General features: G+C 43.3%; 1 protein-coding gene across 1 annotated transcript in view; it reads left to right on the top strand.

The window, feature by feature from the left end:
- Nucleotides 1-16,424, top strand: part of slco5a1 (solute carrier organic anion transporter family member 5A1) — a 60,154-nt gene extending 43,730 nt beyond the window's left edge. The window contains exons 7-10 of the mRNA XM_080793663.1: nt 5,269-5,428; nt 8,320-8,561; nt 10,998-11,062; nt 12,504-16,424. Of these exons, the coding sequence (XP_080649789.1) occupies nt 5,269-5,428; nt 8,320-8,561; nt 10,998-11,062; nt 12,504-12,967 (931 nt within the window). The 3' untranslated portion in view covers nt 12,968-16,424. The remainder of the gene's footprint in view (nt 1-5,268; nt 5,429-8,319; nt 8,562-10,997; nt 11,063-12,503) is intronic.
- The last annotated feature ends 1,269 nt before the right edge of the window (nt 16,425-17,693 follow it).

The following is a 17,693-nucleotide window of genomic DNA, read 5'->3' as shown; positions in this document are numbered from 1 at the left end:
GTTATCGTAACACAGATAATGAGAGCAGGAGTTGTGGCGAGTCTCGCAGACAGATGCTGTGGGATATAATACAGGCCTTGTTGCGACCAAAGTTTACTATGAAAACCTGCATCTCCGGTCGGTCGGTCACGCCTCGTGACACGTCACGCCACCATATATGGCCATCTCCATATATGAAGATCACGGCACTGACCTCATAAAACCCTGGATAGCCATACTTGGAGAAGACTGGATCATCACCTAGATCTGCATATATGGAGCCGGCCAGCAACTCTACATCTGACCTCAAACCTTTAGATATCCATATATGGAGCTGATCTGTTCTGACATTCCATATTATGTTTATCCGTCCCCACACGCCCTTCCTCTTCGATGTCTCCCCCTCAACAGGCCCAAAAATTAAGGCCCAGCCCTACCAGGGCCCTCATCAAACCCTGTACACTCAAGACACTGCCCCTGCTGCCACCCTTAGATCTCCATTATATGGAGCTGACCTGTTTTGACATTCCATATGTTGATCTAACCTCATCAAACCCTGTACACTCAAGACACTGCTCCTGCTGCCACCCTTAGATTTTCCATATGTTGATATGACCCCCATGCCAAAGCGCCAGCGCTCGCCCAGCAGTCTGCCGTCACCCAGGCGTGTGCCACGCGACCTTGCCCTCAGGGCGTCTTACTGGTATACTAACTGTAGATTACCAATCACACCGCAATGACTTCAGTGAAAGAAGGCACATGCATTACAATGTTCTCGTTATGCAATATGTGAAATACACGGCATCTAAAGCGCTTGTGAGGACAACGAGAAACGCACATGTGTAAACTCACTCACTGTAGTGGAAGGTTTGAGTCCAGGGAGGCGTGCTGTCACCGTTCACATGAACATCAACTGCTGTGGCGTCTCTGTGTGGAGTGTGAGTCATTAATTATCCTCTGTTCTAGTGGACGCCATGAATCACGCTGCCACCTCTATTTCTGAAGCCCGCCATCAACACCACACATCATAACGCAGAGGAGGCGTGCCACATTGCACATAGGCTGCCAGTCATCATCCAGTGTATCACCGCCGTGCACCGAGACATGGCGTTTGTGAATACACAGACACATAAGGAGGAATGTTATGTGTGATGCTTGATGACACCTGAGGTGTGATTGAGTGGTTGAGGCCGCACAAATGACTATTTACGTTCTGTAGTTACACACATTAGATTCCATATGGTCTTTTTATACTCCCATTTTGTCAGTAAAACATTTAATTGGCTCATCTTGAAGGCATATTCAGCTGCGCTGGGTATTTTTCTCCCTTTAAATGTGGTGAACCAAATTAATTTATTTTACAGGGTAGATGTACTGACAGTTCAATGGTCCACCGGGAATAGGATTTTACTAGCCTACTAACCCATGGAGATGCTGTTTAGCCCAGACTTAAACAAAAGTGTCTGCACATTGGTATATCAATTTAAATCCGCTGGAGCAATCCTTCTAGTTTGCTAGTGATTTAGGGTGACTTTTAGCTTGATCTATACGATGGCTTCTGTAAGTTCTGTTCTCTCTGGAAGTGGACATAAAACAACCAATTTTTAAGGTTGCACATCTATTCTACAAGACTTTATGCTTATACAGCTTATTTCTCTAGGCGACTGATAGAGTTCTTCCAGCCTGCAGCTTGTCCCCATGCTGCCTGAAGAAGAGTTTGTTTAACTCATTTTGGGCGGGAACCCCTTTTGGTGTTTTAAACATTATGTTATAATTTAGCTATTGAAAAATAGCAGATCTACAAGCTCATAGCGGCTACGAGCTTGTAGGGTCTGCTATTTTTGAAAAATCGTAAAAATGTGGCGCAAATCTTTGAATATATATTCTTTCAGAGCGAACATTTTTAACTCAATTCTTTGCTTCTGGGGTGTCCCTGGAGCAATATATTTTCAGACTGGGGTCGGCGGCCAATTACATATATTTTTGGGTGTCCTTGACGTGAAAATGTTTGAGAACCACTGACATAGAAACATGGGTTTTTCAGAAAACCGTCGGGATTTAGAAGACATTTGTAGAATCGGGTCAAAATGGGTTAAGGTCCGTCTCTCAAATTGTGCCACCGTGCCTTATTAATGACCATAGTATTTGTCGAGCGTTCAGCAGCATCCTGTGAACTGGAAGGGACCGTCATTATGACCGGGACCCGTCACTGCTATCGCCCACATGAGGAATTTGTATAGTCCTCTCTTTGTTCTACTTTTCTGTACTCGTGCACTGAGACCAGTGGTTCTCAAATGCTTTCATGTCGGGGAGCCCCAAATTTGTATCTATTTGGTCGTGGACCCCATCAGGAAAGTTTTTATGCCGGGGCCCCCAGAAGAGAATATTTGTGTTTTTTAAACTTGTCCTAAATTGTCCCAAGATTTTTTTAAACATAGCAGCTCTCATAATGTACAGTATTGCGATGCAGCGCATTGTTAGCCTGTCGACCAGCTATTTTTGAATAGCCAACGTTTAAAATAGTTTAAATTAGTTCGAATGATTTTGAAACATTTTGACCCCTGGCTGCACCCCCTGGTGGTCCCTCACCTCCTTGAGAACCCCTGGTCTAGACTGCTCTCACGCAGTGCCTGCCTGGCTAGTGGCTACTGTATATTAATCTCATATCTGCAGCATATTTCCGGTGCTATTCGTGTATTTCTGCTTTTGATTTCCTGCACGTCTCTCCACGGCTGAAATTACCCCCCCCCCAAACAAAATAATATATATATATATATATATATATATATATATATATATATAAATAATATAAAATAATTACATAACACAGTCTATGATCCCAATAGCCAACACGTGTAACGACCATACATACATGCGATTTGATATTTCAGGAAAATAAATAACCATGTACATTTGAGTTTGCTGCAACCCGTGCCTCAGACAGAGCCTGATCCTCTCATCACGTCCTGTGCAGAACAACTTGCTCTGCCCTGCAGTGTTAAAGCAGATTAAGCTCTTTCCGTTTCTCTTGGTCCCATCTTTTGGGATTTTGAAGCGATGCGGTCTTCATTACACACCACAGCATCTTGAGGGCTCTGTGAGGGAGGGTGGGGGTAAAGTCACGGTCACTTGCACTGCAAAAGTGCAGCACGTCTGGGTCTGTGTTGAAATGGATGCCATTTCACATACACTTGCACGCACACACACACACACACACACACACACACACACACACACACACACACACTCACTCTGTCCCGGAATGTGGCTGTGTTGTGTCAGCAGGAGCCCATCTATTGTTTGCAGAGTAATGCTGCTCTTAACCTGAATTGACCCGACAACTGAACTCGTTCCTCCTGTGACCGCTGTGATGACATTTACGAGCGGTACCACCATACAGGCTTTAATACACCATGGACCTGTACCACCATACAGGCTCTATTACACCATGGACCGGTACCACCATACAGGCTCTAATACACCATGGACCGGTACCACCATACAGGCTTTAATACACCATGGACCTGTACCACCATACAGGCTCTATTACACCATGGACCGGTACCACCATACAGGCTCTAATACACCATGGACCGGTACCACCATACAGGCTCTAATACACCATGGACCTGTACCACCATACAGGCTCTATTACACCATGGACCTGTACCACCATACAGGCTCTAATACACCATGGACCTGTACCACCATACAGGCTCTAATACACCATGGACCGGTACCACCATACAGGCTCTAATACACCATGGACCTGTACCACCATACAGGCTTTAATACACCATGGACCTGTACCACCATACAGGCTTTAATACACCATGGACCTGTACCACCATACAGGCTCTAATACACCATGGACCTGTACCACCATACAGGCTCTATTACACCATGGACCTGTACCACCATACAGGCTCTATTACACCATGGACCGGTACCACCATACAGGCTCTAATACACCATGGACCGGTACCACCATACAGGCTCTAATACACCATGGACCTGTACCACCATACAGGCTCTAATACACCATGGACCGGTACCACCATACAGGCTCTAATACACCATGGACCTGTACCACCATACAGGCTCTAATACACCATGGACCTGTACCACCATACAGGCTCTAATACACCATGGACCGGTACCACCATACAGGCTCTAATACACCATGGACCGGTACCACCATACAGGCTCTAATACACCATGGACCTGTACCACCATACAGGCTCTAATACACCATGGACCGCCACCGGTACCACCATACAGGCTCTAATACACCATGGACCACCGACTGAAGTAGTCAGTAAAGAATGCGCTTTATTATCTCTGCTTTTCGGGATAATTATTACTTCCTCACCTTGTAGAGGTTGACAGTAGTGTTCTTCTTCCGTGTGTGTGTGTGTGTGTGTGTGTGTGTGTGTGTGTGTGTGTGTGTGTGTGTGTGTGTGTGTGTGTGTGTGTGTGTGTGTGTGTGTGTGTGTGTGTGTGTGTGTGTGTGTGTGTGTGTGTGTGTGTGTGTGTGTGTGTGTGTGTGTGTGTGTGTGTGTGTGTGTGTGTGTGTGTGTGTGTGTGTGTGTGTGTGTGTGTGTGTGTGTGTGTGTGTGTGTGTGTGTGTGTGTGCGCGCGCATGTGCGTGTGTCCCTGGGGGTACTGCAGGGCCTCACAGAGACAACGAGGCCGTGCCTCACTGCCCCCCATGTGGACAGAACAGCAGACCTGTTGGCTTAGAGAGCTGGTTCCCACACCGCCTGTTGACCCAGAGCACCTCTCTCTCTCTCTGCTTGTTCTCGTCTTTCCTTCACACTGCCCTAGCTTGGAGGAAGGCTGCATCACGCCGTCCACACATTTTATTGTTGACGTTGTTGATGTGCTTCGGTTTGAATCATTTATTCATGAAAGAATCATTTGATCTCAGTAGGAGATGAGTGAATAAATATTGTTATTAAAAGCAAACATGGCACTGGACGATTTCGATATATCTTTCTAAACTTTGTCAAATATTAACACGTTGTAATATGGAAAAACTACTAAACATAACCATCTCTAACCAAACTTAATGCCTTGAAAGTTCAAACAAGCTCGGCTCTGGCTGTTCTCACAATGCATCATTGGTGTGATACTGCCAGTTCCAAAGCCATGCAGTGTTGTGCATCCTGATGGTCTATAGTAGCCTACATTATACCATTTCACATTCATAATGTATTTGGTTTAGCATGTAATGTGAAAGTGATATGAATATCCTCTCTCTGTCTCTGTCTCTCTCTCTGTCTGCAGCCCTACTTTGACGATGGCTCACAGGAACCTGACAGGCAGCTGCAACGTCAACTGTGGCTGTAAGATCCATGAGTACGCGCCAGTGTGTGGCTCTGACGGCATCACCTATTTCAACCCTTGCCTGGCGGGTTGCAGCACCGTGGGCAATGACAGCACAGGGGTGAGTGTGCCCACGCACGCATGCACGCACACACACACAGACACACTACACACTTGCATTGCGCCGTGCCGGGTATGTAAAAAAACACATACTCTCGCACATGAACTCAGGACCATGTATAATTCAGATATGTGACGCAGGCTTCACTGGGTTTAATACATTTACATGTTATTTTTCTTTGAACCCTCAAATCTCAGTGCTTGTAGGGCTTACATTAAAGAACTGAGCTAATATTGTGGTGCACAGTCTGCCCTGAAGCCTGAGTGTCTCCAACTATTATGGGATGTGAACTCTCTGCATGTCTGGCCTCCAGGCGACAGTCTTTAGAATAATATACAGGCCCCGCCTATATCCCTGCAAGTGCCTTTTTGCACAGGAAATGTTTAGATCTGAAACAATGCTGTACAGGAAATCAAAACAAAATGACCAAGTAAATGTTTAGATTCTTTGGTCAGATCACTTGACTGATTGCACTACATCCAAGGAACCACCGCGTGTGCTTGTGTGTGTGCACGTGTGTGTGTGTGTGCGCGCATGTGTGTAAGCACGCGAGCACTCTCCCAGTGAGCTGCCGCACAAGAAACCCACAAACACGATTACACGATTCCATGTGAAGAAAAATAAACGCATTTGAGCATTAAGCCTTATCAGCATGATGACAATAGCGAGCAGCTGTGTCATTTATACATCAGAATCGTCTTTGTCACAGGTTTACAGGTTTAAAACTTATGATTTTACCTTGTAAAAAACAACATATTTACACATAGCATATCCATAAGTATGTAGATAAGGTTTAGACATAAGGTACACGAGTATAGCAGCTGGTACACTGATCATGATCTAGACCAGGTGTTCCCAAACTTTTTTGGACCAGGTACCCCTTTTGGGGTAGATATTTTTCCAGGTACCCCCTCATCCTCGCAACACGGATAACAATATATTTACAACCACAAGCAGTGTTTCCTGCAGGAATGTCTAAATGTAGACGTCTAAATGTAGACGTCTAAATGTATACAGACGTCTAAATGTAGACGTCTAAATGTAGACGTCTAAATGTGTACGTCTTCTCTTATGGGGGTCCCTGGCATATCTTTTCAAATGGGGGTCCACGGGCTAAGTAGTGTCAATTTGGGGGTCCTTGACATGAAAAAGTTTGGGAACCACTGCTTTAAACACTTTAGCACTTTATGAACATGTTTTTTGAAATTTTGAAAAAAGAAGTTATCCTCGTTTCTCATCATTTTGGACCATGGGCTATAGCCTATATCGTACGGCATACTATAGCGCGCCGTTTTTCATCATTTTTGATGATTTGACAAAAATGAAAAAATGAAAAAAACGATGGGTTATAGCCCATGTTTTTTGAAATTTTGAAAAAAAAAGTTATCCTCGTTTCTCATCATTTTGGACCATGGGCTATGGCCTATATCGTACTGCATACTATAGCGCGCCGTTTTTAATCATTTTTGATGATTTGACAAAAATGAAAAAAATGAAAAAAACGATGGGTTATAGCCCATGTTTTTTGAAATTTTGGAAAAAAAAGTTATCCTCGTTTCTCATCATTTTGGACCATGGGCTATAGCCTATATCGTACGGCATACTATAGCGCGCCGTTTTTCATCATTTTTGATGATTTGACAAAAATGAAAAAAACGATGGGTTATAGCCCATGTTTTTTGAAATTTTGGAAAAAAAGGTTATCCTCGTTTCTCATCATTTTGGACCATGGGCTATAGCCTATATCGTACGGCATACTATAGCGCACGGTTTTTCATCATTTTTGATGATTTGACAAAAATGAAAAAATGAAAAAGACGATGGGTTATAGCCCATGTTTTTTGAAATTTTGAAAAAAAAAAGTTAGCCTCGTTTCTCATCATTTTGGACCGTGGGCTATAGCCCATATCGTACGGCATACTATGGCACGCCGTTTTTCATCATTTTTGAGGATTTGAAAAAATAAAAAAAACGATGGGTTATAGCCCATGTTTTTTGAAATTTTGGAAAAAAAAAGTTAGCCTCGTTTCTCATCATTTTGGACCGTGGGCTATAGCCCATATCGTACGGCATACTATGGCACGCCGTTTTTCATCATTTTTGAGGATTTGAAAAAAATGAAAAAATGAAAAAAACGATGGGTTATAGCCCATGTTTTTTGAAAGTTTGGAAAAAAAAATCCAGGCCCATGAATTAGAGCAGGTGTTCCCAAACTTTTTTGGACCAGGTACCCCTTTTGGGGTAGATATTTTTCCAGGTACCCCCTCATCCTCGCAACACGGATAACAATATATTTACAACCACAAGCAGTGTTTCCTGCAGGAATGTCTAAATGTAGACGTCTAAATGTAGACGTCTAAATGTATACAGACGTCTAAATGTAGACGTCTAAATGTATACAGACGTCTAAATGTAGACGTCTAAATGTGTACGTCTAAATGTAGACGTCTAAATGTAGACGTCTAAATGTGTACGTCTTCTCTTATGGGGGTCCCTGGCATATCTTTTCAAATGGGGGTCCACGGGCTAAGTAGTGTCAATTTGGGGGTCCTTGACATGAAAAAGTTTGGGAACCACTGCTTTAAACACTTTAGCACTTTATGAACATGAACAAAATAGATGGGTCCCCCCTGGAACTCCCTCAGGTACCCCTGGGGGTCCCCGGACCCCACTTTGGGAACCACTGATCTAGACATTAAGGTGCAAGAACAATATCAGCACGTTTTGCATGAGATTGAGTCAGGTTCAACACGGGTGGACCTGGGTGTTTGAACCTGGGTGAAACACTGAGATCGGTCCATGTAGACACAAACGGGCTAACTACTAGGCCTAGTAATAAAACTCCACACATACCCGTACCCCCTTTGAAAAAGTTCTGTACCCGCCCACAGATCAGGAACTACACAGACTGCGGCTGTGTGCAGAGCAAACAGGTCATCACTCCCAACACGGGCGGCCAGGTCAACCAGCTGCAGCTAGTCATCGTCAAAACCTATCTGAACGAGAACGGCTATGCCCTGTCGGGGAAGTGCGACCGCACCTGCAACACCCTCATCCCCTTCCTCATCTTCCTCTTCATCGTCACGCTCATCACCGCCTGCGCCCAGCCCTCCGCCATCATTGTGACGCTCAGGTAAGAGTTTGGCAGAGTTTATCCTCGGGAATATACTAGTTGTAACAATGTTCATCATAGAGCTATTAGATCCTTTTTGGAGTACATACTGTAAATTGACTCCACTGTTGGCAATTAACCCATTCTGAACGGGAACCCATTTTGGTGTAAGCATCATGTTATGCTTTAGCTATTGAAAAATAGCAGATCTACAAGCTCATAGGGGGACTCAGGGGGACACTGGGGAGGCACTGGGAAGGCACTCAGGGGGACACTGTCTAAATGTATACGTCTAAATGTATACGTCTAAATGTAGACGTCTAAATGTAAGTTTGGGAACCACTGCTTTCAACACTTTAGCACTTTATAAACATGAACAAAATAGATGGGTCCCCTCTGGAACTCCCTCAGGTACCCCTGGGGGTCCCCGGACCCCACTTTGGGAACCACTGGCTAAATGTATACAGACGTCTAAATGTAGACGTCTAAATGTAGACTTCTAAATGTAAGTTTGGGAACCACTGCTTTCAACACTTTAGCACTTTATGAACATGAACAAAATAGATGGGTCCCCCCTGGAACTCCCTCAGGTACCCCTGGGGGTCCCCGGACCCCACTTTGGGAACCACTGGTCTAAATGTATACAGACGTCTAAATGTAGACGTCTAAATGTAGACGTCTAAATGTAAGTTTGGGAACCACTGCTTTCAACACTTTAGCACTTTATGAACATGAACAAAATAGATGGGTCCCCCCTGGAACTCCCTCAGGTACCCCTGGGGGTCCCCGGACCCCACTTTGGGAACCACTGGTCTAAATGTATACAGACGTCTAAATGTAGACGTCTAAATGTAGACGTCTAAATGTAAGTTTGGGAACCACTGCTTTCAACACTTTAGCACTTTATGAACATGAACAAAATAGATGGGTCCCCCCTGGAACTCCCTCAGGTACCCCTGGGGGTCCCCGGACCCCACTTTGGGAACCACTGCCATATACCATCGGGGCCACAGGCACAGCATAGCACCCATTAAACTCATTCCTTCATCGTGACTTGAATGAAATAAAATATAATAAACGTTATTTTACTGGTGTTTTTCAATAGAAACAAATTATTTTGAGGCATAAAGGTGACAGCATGCAGTGCAATAGGAATAATTAACCCAAATGTGACAAAGTCATGTCATGTCTTCTATGGTGCCAGCATGAAGAAATGTAATAAACGATCCCCAAAGTGCGCATTCCGTATGTGACATCAGCTGACTGGTAAAGAGAATAGTACGGACATGTTGATTGGGTAACTCTCAAACACTCCTTAAACACTCCCATGACTAATTCAAGGCCGTTTTGCGCAATCCACGGGGTGTCGAAAGCGCTTCCTAACATGCCCAAAATTGCAATATGACATACCCCACGCCCCCAGCTCTAAAAACTGTAATATTATATGTAATATTATTGGAACTGGTTAATGGACCTGACTGTCTCATAAAGGACAGATGCATTGTAGAACCATATGTGATTGTGAAGTATAATTTAAACAACAATCTCTGTGCACCAATACAGTCAGGAACATTATCATTAGCACTGGAGACTGGCAGGTTTAATGCCACTCCAGAGGAAAAGAGTGAAATTAAAAACGAGGTTCACTTTCTGTTTTATTGCCCTAAATATGATGACTTAAGAGTAAGTATTTAACAAGATGTCTTCTATCTGTGGGGATTTCCTTGAGATATCTTTTGTTGTTTTCAGTTGTCAAGCTTGGGAGAGAAGACGGAATACTCTGTATAACTCTGGGCTGTAATGCAATGTATTATGAATATGATTTAAACAAAATGCAAATGTAAAATGGTGTCTTATAAACCCATGCGGGTTGGGCACTTTGTGTGCAGGACACAAATTAATAAGTCATCAATCATCATATCCCTCCTAGGTCTTCTTTAGAAAAGAGCACAAATACCCGCTCTACAAGCTCATAACGTGTCACGATGCAAAGCATTTTGAGCTTGTAGGTCAGATATTTTCGGCACATATAATTTCCCCCAGAATAGGGATGCTGGGATTCAAGTGGTTAATCTAAAAAATACAAATGATCATATAAAGATTTCACGGCCCACGCTGTAGTAACTCTGAGAAGGGGTCCCCTGACACACCGTTAATAATGATGCATACGATTTTTATTAGCGCTTTTCAAGGTACAGGACAAATGGAGTAAAAACAACTTTATGAGGGAAAAGAAACTAGTTAAAAAAAGTCCCATCGTGCCCGCCCTAGGCTACACTAGAGCTGTCTGCCGTCTTCTCTGCCTTATCTCTCTGTGCCACCCGCCAGCACTTCCTCTCTGTTGGCGTGTCTTGTTGTACGTCCCAGCGAGTGTAAACAAATCATTTGATTGCAGAGCAGGATGGGCGACGGGCGTGCAGCGCTGTCTCCTAACGCGCCATGTTCTTCCTTCCACAGGTCTGTCGACGAGCAGGAGAGGCCTTTCGCTCTGGGGATGCAGTTTGTCCTGCTCCGAACGTTAGGTTAGTATTCCAAATGAGCTACACCGTCGGTTACCAGCCCCAAAGGATATGTTTGGTGTCTCCCCGGGACCCAAACGTACAAATATACATTAGGAATTGCACCACTTAGCATTATTTAACCCATTTTGACCTGAGATCAGATTCTAAAAATGTCTTCTACATCTTGACAGTTTTCTGAAAAAGCTATGTTTCTATGTCAGTCCTTCTTCAATTCTTCAAAAATAGCAGACCTACAAGCTCGTAGCGCGCCACTCGGTGGCGCGCTATAAGCTTGTAGATCTGCTATTTTTCAATAGCTAAAGCATAACATAATGCTAACACCAAAAGGGGTTCCCGCCCAAAATTGATTAATAGTGAAAATAGTGTTGTGAGCATCTCACAACACTTATTCCCTCAATTTTCTCAACATGGAAATCATTATGATGATTATGCAAAAATAAATGTCATATACCCTGTTATAGCAGAGAAGTGCATTCCTACTGGATTTCTGTCAGATGGGTGTAGTTACATCCAGCTCTGCCCTGACATGCCTCTGACCTTCTCGGTTTGCTTATTGGAGTACACAGTCCAACCATCATAAACCGTCGCTCACGGGTGGAAACCTTGTATGTCCAGACCAAAAGCGTGGAAAATAGAACCTCTGTTCCAATGGATCCAGTGTAGTTATTGTTTTGCCACAAGCTCTTGGTTGTTGGAAACCCACAGACAAAAATGGCAAAAACGGGCCGATCTACAAGCACACAACGCGCTGCTATGAAACACGTTCTGAGCTCGCGGGTCGTTATGTTCTCTACTTTTGCTTACAGCAAAGTAGGGCCTTAATGTCAAATGAAATGATGAGATACGCGGTTTCTGCCCGACAGCGACGATAAAAGCTCAGGTGATCTGCATGCCTCTGCTTGTGTCTGTGCATGCTTTAAGAGTGCATGTTAGCTCCAGGTCGTTTTAAATCATTCTTTGTGAACATGTGTAACCAGGTGTTAAAGTCAGCTGTACCGCTGCATTAATGTCAAGCTTTGTTATCGGCAGCCTCAGTACTAGCTCCTTTTCCCTTCTAGATGTCTGGCGCCACCCAGTGGTGCTGTACTCATAGTTGAGATTCATTCTGCCATCATAAATAAGATCTTAACTAAAGGTTTAAATGTTCCTGATGGTATAAGTCGGGAAGTTGAAGAACTTACATAAAGTAAAAGTAGAAGTAGTGAAAATGCCAGATGTACACCATCCCAACGGGCTGATTTGTGGCACGTTGTGAGCTTGTAGATCAGCTATTTTCACAAGTTTAAAGTCCTGCAGAGACATCACCTTTCTCTTTCGAGTACTCAAGCTTAAAGGTTTGGGAACCGGCACTGGGCCTAATGCATATCAAACTGGGGTGTCACTTGCTTTGTGTAGAATCCCAGACCAAACAGCCCTGTCCTGGTGTCTCTCCTCCCTCCAGCCTACATCCCCACGCCCATCTACTTCGGCGCTGTGATCGACACCACGTGCATGCTGTGGCAGCAGGACTGCGGCGTCCACGGCTCCTGCTGGGAGTACGACGTCACCTCCTTCCGCTTCGTCTACTTCGGCCTGGCCGCCAGCCTCAAGTTCGTGGGCTTCATCTTCATCTTCCTCACCTGGTACTCCATCAAGCACAAGGAGGACCGCGCCGAGCTGTGGCGCCAGCGGCTGCCGCCGCCGCTGGGCACCGTCAGCGAGCTCATATGTCACGTGGGCGGTCAGAAGAGCCACGCCCGCACGCGCTCCTGCCCCGTGTTCATCCCGCCGCGCACCGCCGAACCACCTGCCGCGCTGCTGCTCAACCGCGGGCACAGCAGTCTCAGTTGCCCCGGCAACGGCCTCAAAGCGATTACCCCGCCCCTCCTTTTGCCGCATCAACACAGTGGCTCTGCCCATGTCTAAGCGAAAGCCCCCCCCCCCAGCGAAAGCCCCCCCCCCCCCCCAGCGAAATCCCCCCCCCCCCCCGGGGGTCTCCACAGTGACACGTGCCTTCCTGCACCCTGTTTCAGCACCGTGTGTGCTTTTTATCACACGACAAAAAACAACCGCTGCGGTCTGAAGTTCTGACCTGAGCTAGGCCGACACACTCACAAGCACGTCTGCCATACTTAAAAAAAAAAGGGCTGGCCATCATGGTCAATTAGGAGGGGGACTATCAGATTCTCCGGCAGACTTGTTTTTTTTAAGTTTGGTTTTGATCTGCATATCATGCGCTGCAGCCACACAACATCACAGAAGGTCAGCTCTGCACTTCAAAGTGTGTGAACGTTACATGGTGCTAGTGTAAAAGGGACAGGGCATTATAATCTATAACTGACCAGTGGGGTAAAAGACAAAATGACTCCTCATCAACACTGCGTCTAAAGCACAACTGACCAACCTGTACTATGCAAGATCCAGTGTACAGTTCCTCTGTCCTCCATACTGTACAGCTCACTGTATGTATTCCATACGGTATGTACCCTTACTGTACCCATGTTCATTCACCAACCATTACACCACGGTCATGGTTGGGCACGCCAACCTCATTGAATGTTAATGGCTGCAAATCCTACTTTCCCATACAATTGAAGAGGTGTGAACATGGTGCTGGCGGCCCTCTAAGTTGTACATTATGAGCCGTTCCACCAGTTTGTGTCATTCTTGTCGGTGTAGGTCTCTGGCTAAGATCTTGTGGTGTTTGTATATCTTCAAAATTGACAAAAGTACATTTGTTTTAGTCCTGCGAACCTCCTCTTACTTCATAACAGTGCCTCTAATGCCGTCTTGGCCAGTCCAGTATATAGCTAGCTACCCAATAGTCAATGGCTGTCTGCTCAGTTGAGGGGGACAATTCTTCTTACTTGCCCTGCTCTTCTCTTTTTGGGGAACAGCTTCCACCGATCTTGAAGCCTCCTATTGGTGATGTATTCTCGATCAGTTTAGTCATTGAATAAGAAATCTGTTTCTCAGTATGCTGTGCTACAGAATTGGCAAGGCAGCGAGGCGCCTTGTCTGAGTCTGCAATATTGGCTTTAGTCCTAAAAAAAAGTTGTCGGCACACACCTGAAACGGGAACGACCAAGGAGACGCAACAAAAACCGAATTTTAACTCTTGGACACAAGAATTACTGTAATGTTTGAACACTGCTGTATTCTAACAAATGTGGCAACATCTGTTGTTTCTTTAGATTTCTTGAAAGTAAAGTGATTTGATCTGATCCATTACAATTATCAACAGGTCAAAAGCACGCGTCATTTTGGCTTCGTATTGTAATGGTTACTACATTCTATTGGTCATCAGATGTACATAGTACTTATAATATTAGGCTTTTAGGCTTTTAAGAATTAGTGCAGCGAGCATGTAAATGATGAAACCCATTTTATCAAGAGAGTAATCCATTTAGATTATTCATTGTATGGGTGTTTGAGGGCCTCTAGTGGACACAAACTGTAATTGTTAGAAGGCCAGTGAATGTTGTGGTAAGCAAACCCACAGTACTATGGAACTGTTGATTAAAGGTTAATTATTAAACTTAATCACTGCTATGAATTTAAATCTACTGCTAGAGGTAATCATATTTACAAAATCATTAAAACAAAGCACAAGTTATCATTACATTATAGACCAACAGGCAAATGAAAATTGTGATTTCTCGTTTTTCATTGCTCTGCCCATATAGAAGTATGTTAGAACTGCTGACGTGGCCATTTCGTGATGAAACATTGCTTACTTGTTAATTGTTCTCAGTTAGTTGCCAAAGAGAGCAAGATTTGTAAAACAGTGGATGACATTAAATATGTTTAGGTATGAGGTGCATATAATGTGTTATGTACCACATTATGACAAGTCTTATAGCACAGTTATTAGCATCTTCCACTGGCCTATAGCTTCATTAACCTTGACTACTTTAATTTGTGGAATGGTAATTATCTGTGATGACGTGAGACGGGATCATGTAATGATTCACAGACTTGGAATATGGAAAAAACTGGGCTATGAAAATGATGCACATGACATTCCGACAGCCATTGTTCCAAGAAATTTACATTTGCATGCAGTGATTAAGTTTCAACGGTTAATTCTTTGGCAATAGCTTTCACAGTATCATGCCAGATAAAGATTACCATATGGCGTTTGGGTGAATAATGCCAAATTATGGGATTCAATCTTAGTATTATCTTTAATGAGTACCTCAAATTATATATGCCTAAATTATCATGTAAATAATGGCAAATAAACTGAAGCATATTATAGAGCTCACACTTAGTTAGAAGCCTATTTATGAATTTAACCAGTAACATTGTAGTCAACAAGAAAATAAAATAGAAATCGAGATTTAAAATTACAAAAATCAAGGAAACTGTATCTTTCTTTTCTCTGTGCCTGAACAGTATTTGCATTTGGAAGGGTTGTGCTCAACTTGTGAAATGGGGGAGTTGTTTTTATTGAAATGTTTTTTTTAAGGACTACATTTGAGTTGATTGATCTAGTAATGCTACACAGAATGCCCTTATCTCAATTTGTCATGATTCTCTACCCCTTTCACTGCCCTATATTTAAACAAGTTAGTACTGATCAGGGACTGCTTAAATCCTGACTGGAAATCCTAATAATGCCTGATTTATGCTTCAGCGACAGTGTCAGGTATTTTCAACTGCAGGAGGCTAGTTGACTCGACACTTTATTTTTGTCGACAAAGCATAAATCAGGCAAAGTACTCAAAAAAGCATTCACTGCACCTCATGGAAACTCGTGTACTACAGCTATAGGGAATGGACCTCTGCAGCGCCACAGAGCAGCTAAACAGTGATTCAAAATGAACTGGACAAAAAGTGCACAATTGGTAGCGAAGGGTAGAGAACCATGAACATTTTACAGCACACGGATTATGTGACAGTGAAGGGCTTGATATACTTTGTTGCGCATGGTGTCGTACACCGAAAATTTCTATCTAAAATATTCTCTGTGCGTGATACCGGCGGATAACTGAAGTATAAATCCGGCTTGAGGGTGATTGACTTGGCGTGTCTGCCCAGGGTCAGATACACGAGGGGCAGGGGTTGATGTGTTCCTACTAGGGTTAAGGGTTCCTTCTCCTGTAGCCTACTGTATACAAACTGGGACTTAAATGCCCCACTATCCAAATGCCTGGACTACTATTGCTCTGATACAGACAACTGCAGGTAGACCGTAGATTTGCTTTACCGTCTTCTTCTTGTAACTTTGAACTGAAAGTGTATTATTTCATGGACTGAAGCTGTATTCTGAAGGTCGAGCTCTACTTTGCTTTGTGTTCCTCAGGAGCAGAAGTCTAAACAATGTTTGTGAACACTTGGTTTACAAATGCCTTGAATACTTGATATTTGTCATTAAAAATGGAAAAAAACGATTCAGCCGCCTACTCCTATGTCTTTTTTCATGATTTTCGATGATTAATATGCCGTACGATATGGGCTATAGCCCATGGTCCAAAATGATGAGAGACGAGGATAACTTTTTTTTTCAAAATTTCAAAAAACATGGGCTATAACCCATCGTTTTTGTCATTTCGTCATTTTTTCAAATCTTCAAAAATGATGAAAAACGGCGCGCTATAGTATGCCGTACGATATGGGCTATAGCCCACGGTCCAAAATGATGAGAAACGAGGCTAACTTTTTTTTTCAAAATTTCAAAAAACATGGGCTATAACCCATCGTTTTTGTAATTTCGGCATTTTTTTCAAATCCTCAAAAATGATGAAAAACGGCGCGCTATAGTATGCCGTACGATATGGCCTATAGCCCATGGTCCAAAATGATGAGAAACGAGGATAACTTTTTTTTTCAAAATTTCAAAAAACATGGGCTATAACCCATCGTTTTTGTCATTTCGTCATTTTTTCAAATCTTCAAAAATGATGAAAAACTGCGCGTTGTAGTATGCCGTACGATATGGGCTATAGCCCACGGTCCAAAATGATGAGAAACGAGGCTAATTTTCTTTTCAAAATTTCAAAAAACATGGGATATAACCCATCGTTTTTGTAATTTCGTCATTTTTTTCAAATCCTCAAAAATGATGAAAAACGGCGCGCTATAGTATGCCGTACGATATGGCCTATAGCCCATGGTCCAAAATGATGAGAAACGAGGCTAACTTTTTTTTTCAAAATTTCAAAAAACATGGGCTATAACCCATCGTTTTTGTCATTTCGTCATTTTTTCAAATCTTCAAAAATGATGAAAAACTGCGCGCTATAGTATGCCGTACGATATGGGCTATAGCCCACGGTCCAAAATGATGAGAAACGAGGCTAACTTTTTTTTTCAAAATTTCAAAAAACATGGGCTATAACCCATCGTTTTTGTAATTTCGTCATTTTTTTCAAATCCTCAAAAATGATGAAAAACGGCGCGCTATAGTATGCCGTACGATATGGCCTATGGCCCATGGTCCAAAATGATGAGAAACGAGGCTAACTTTTTTTTTTCAAAATTTCAAAAAACATGGGCTATAACCCATCGTTTTTGTAATTTCGTCATTTTTTTCAAATCCTCAAAAATGATGAAAAACGGCGCGCTATAGTATGCCGTACGATATGGGCTATAGCCCATGGTCCAAAATGATGAGAAACAAGTGTAATTGGTGGAGGTGCTCTAGGTG

The sequence above is a fragment of the Protomyctophum bolini genome (genome assembly GCF_963924005.1).
Source record: "Protomyctophum bolini genome assembly, chromosome: 21".
NCBI lineage: Eukaryota > Metazoa > Chordata > Actinopteri > Myctophiformes > Myctophidae > Protomyctophum > Protomyctophum bolini.
Note: the sequence above shows the minus strand (reverse complement) of the source record. Positions and strands in the feature narration are given on the sequence as shown.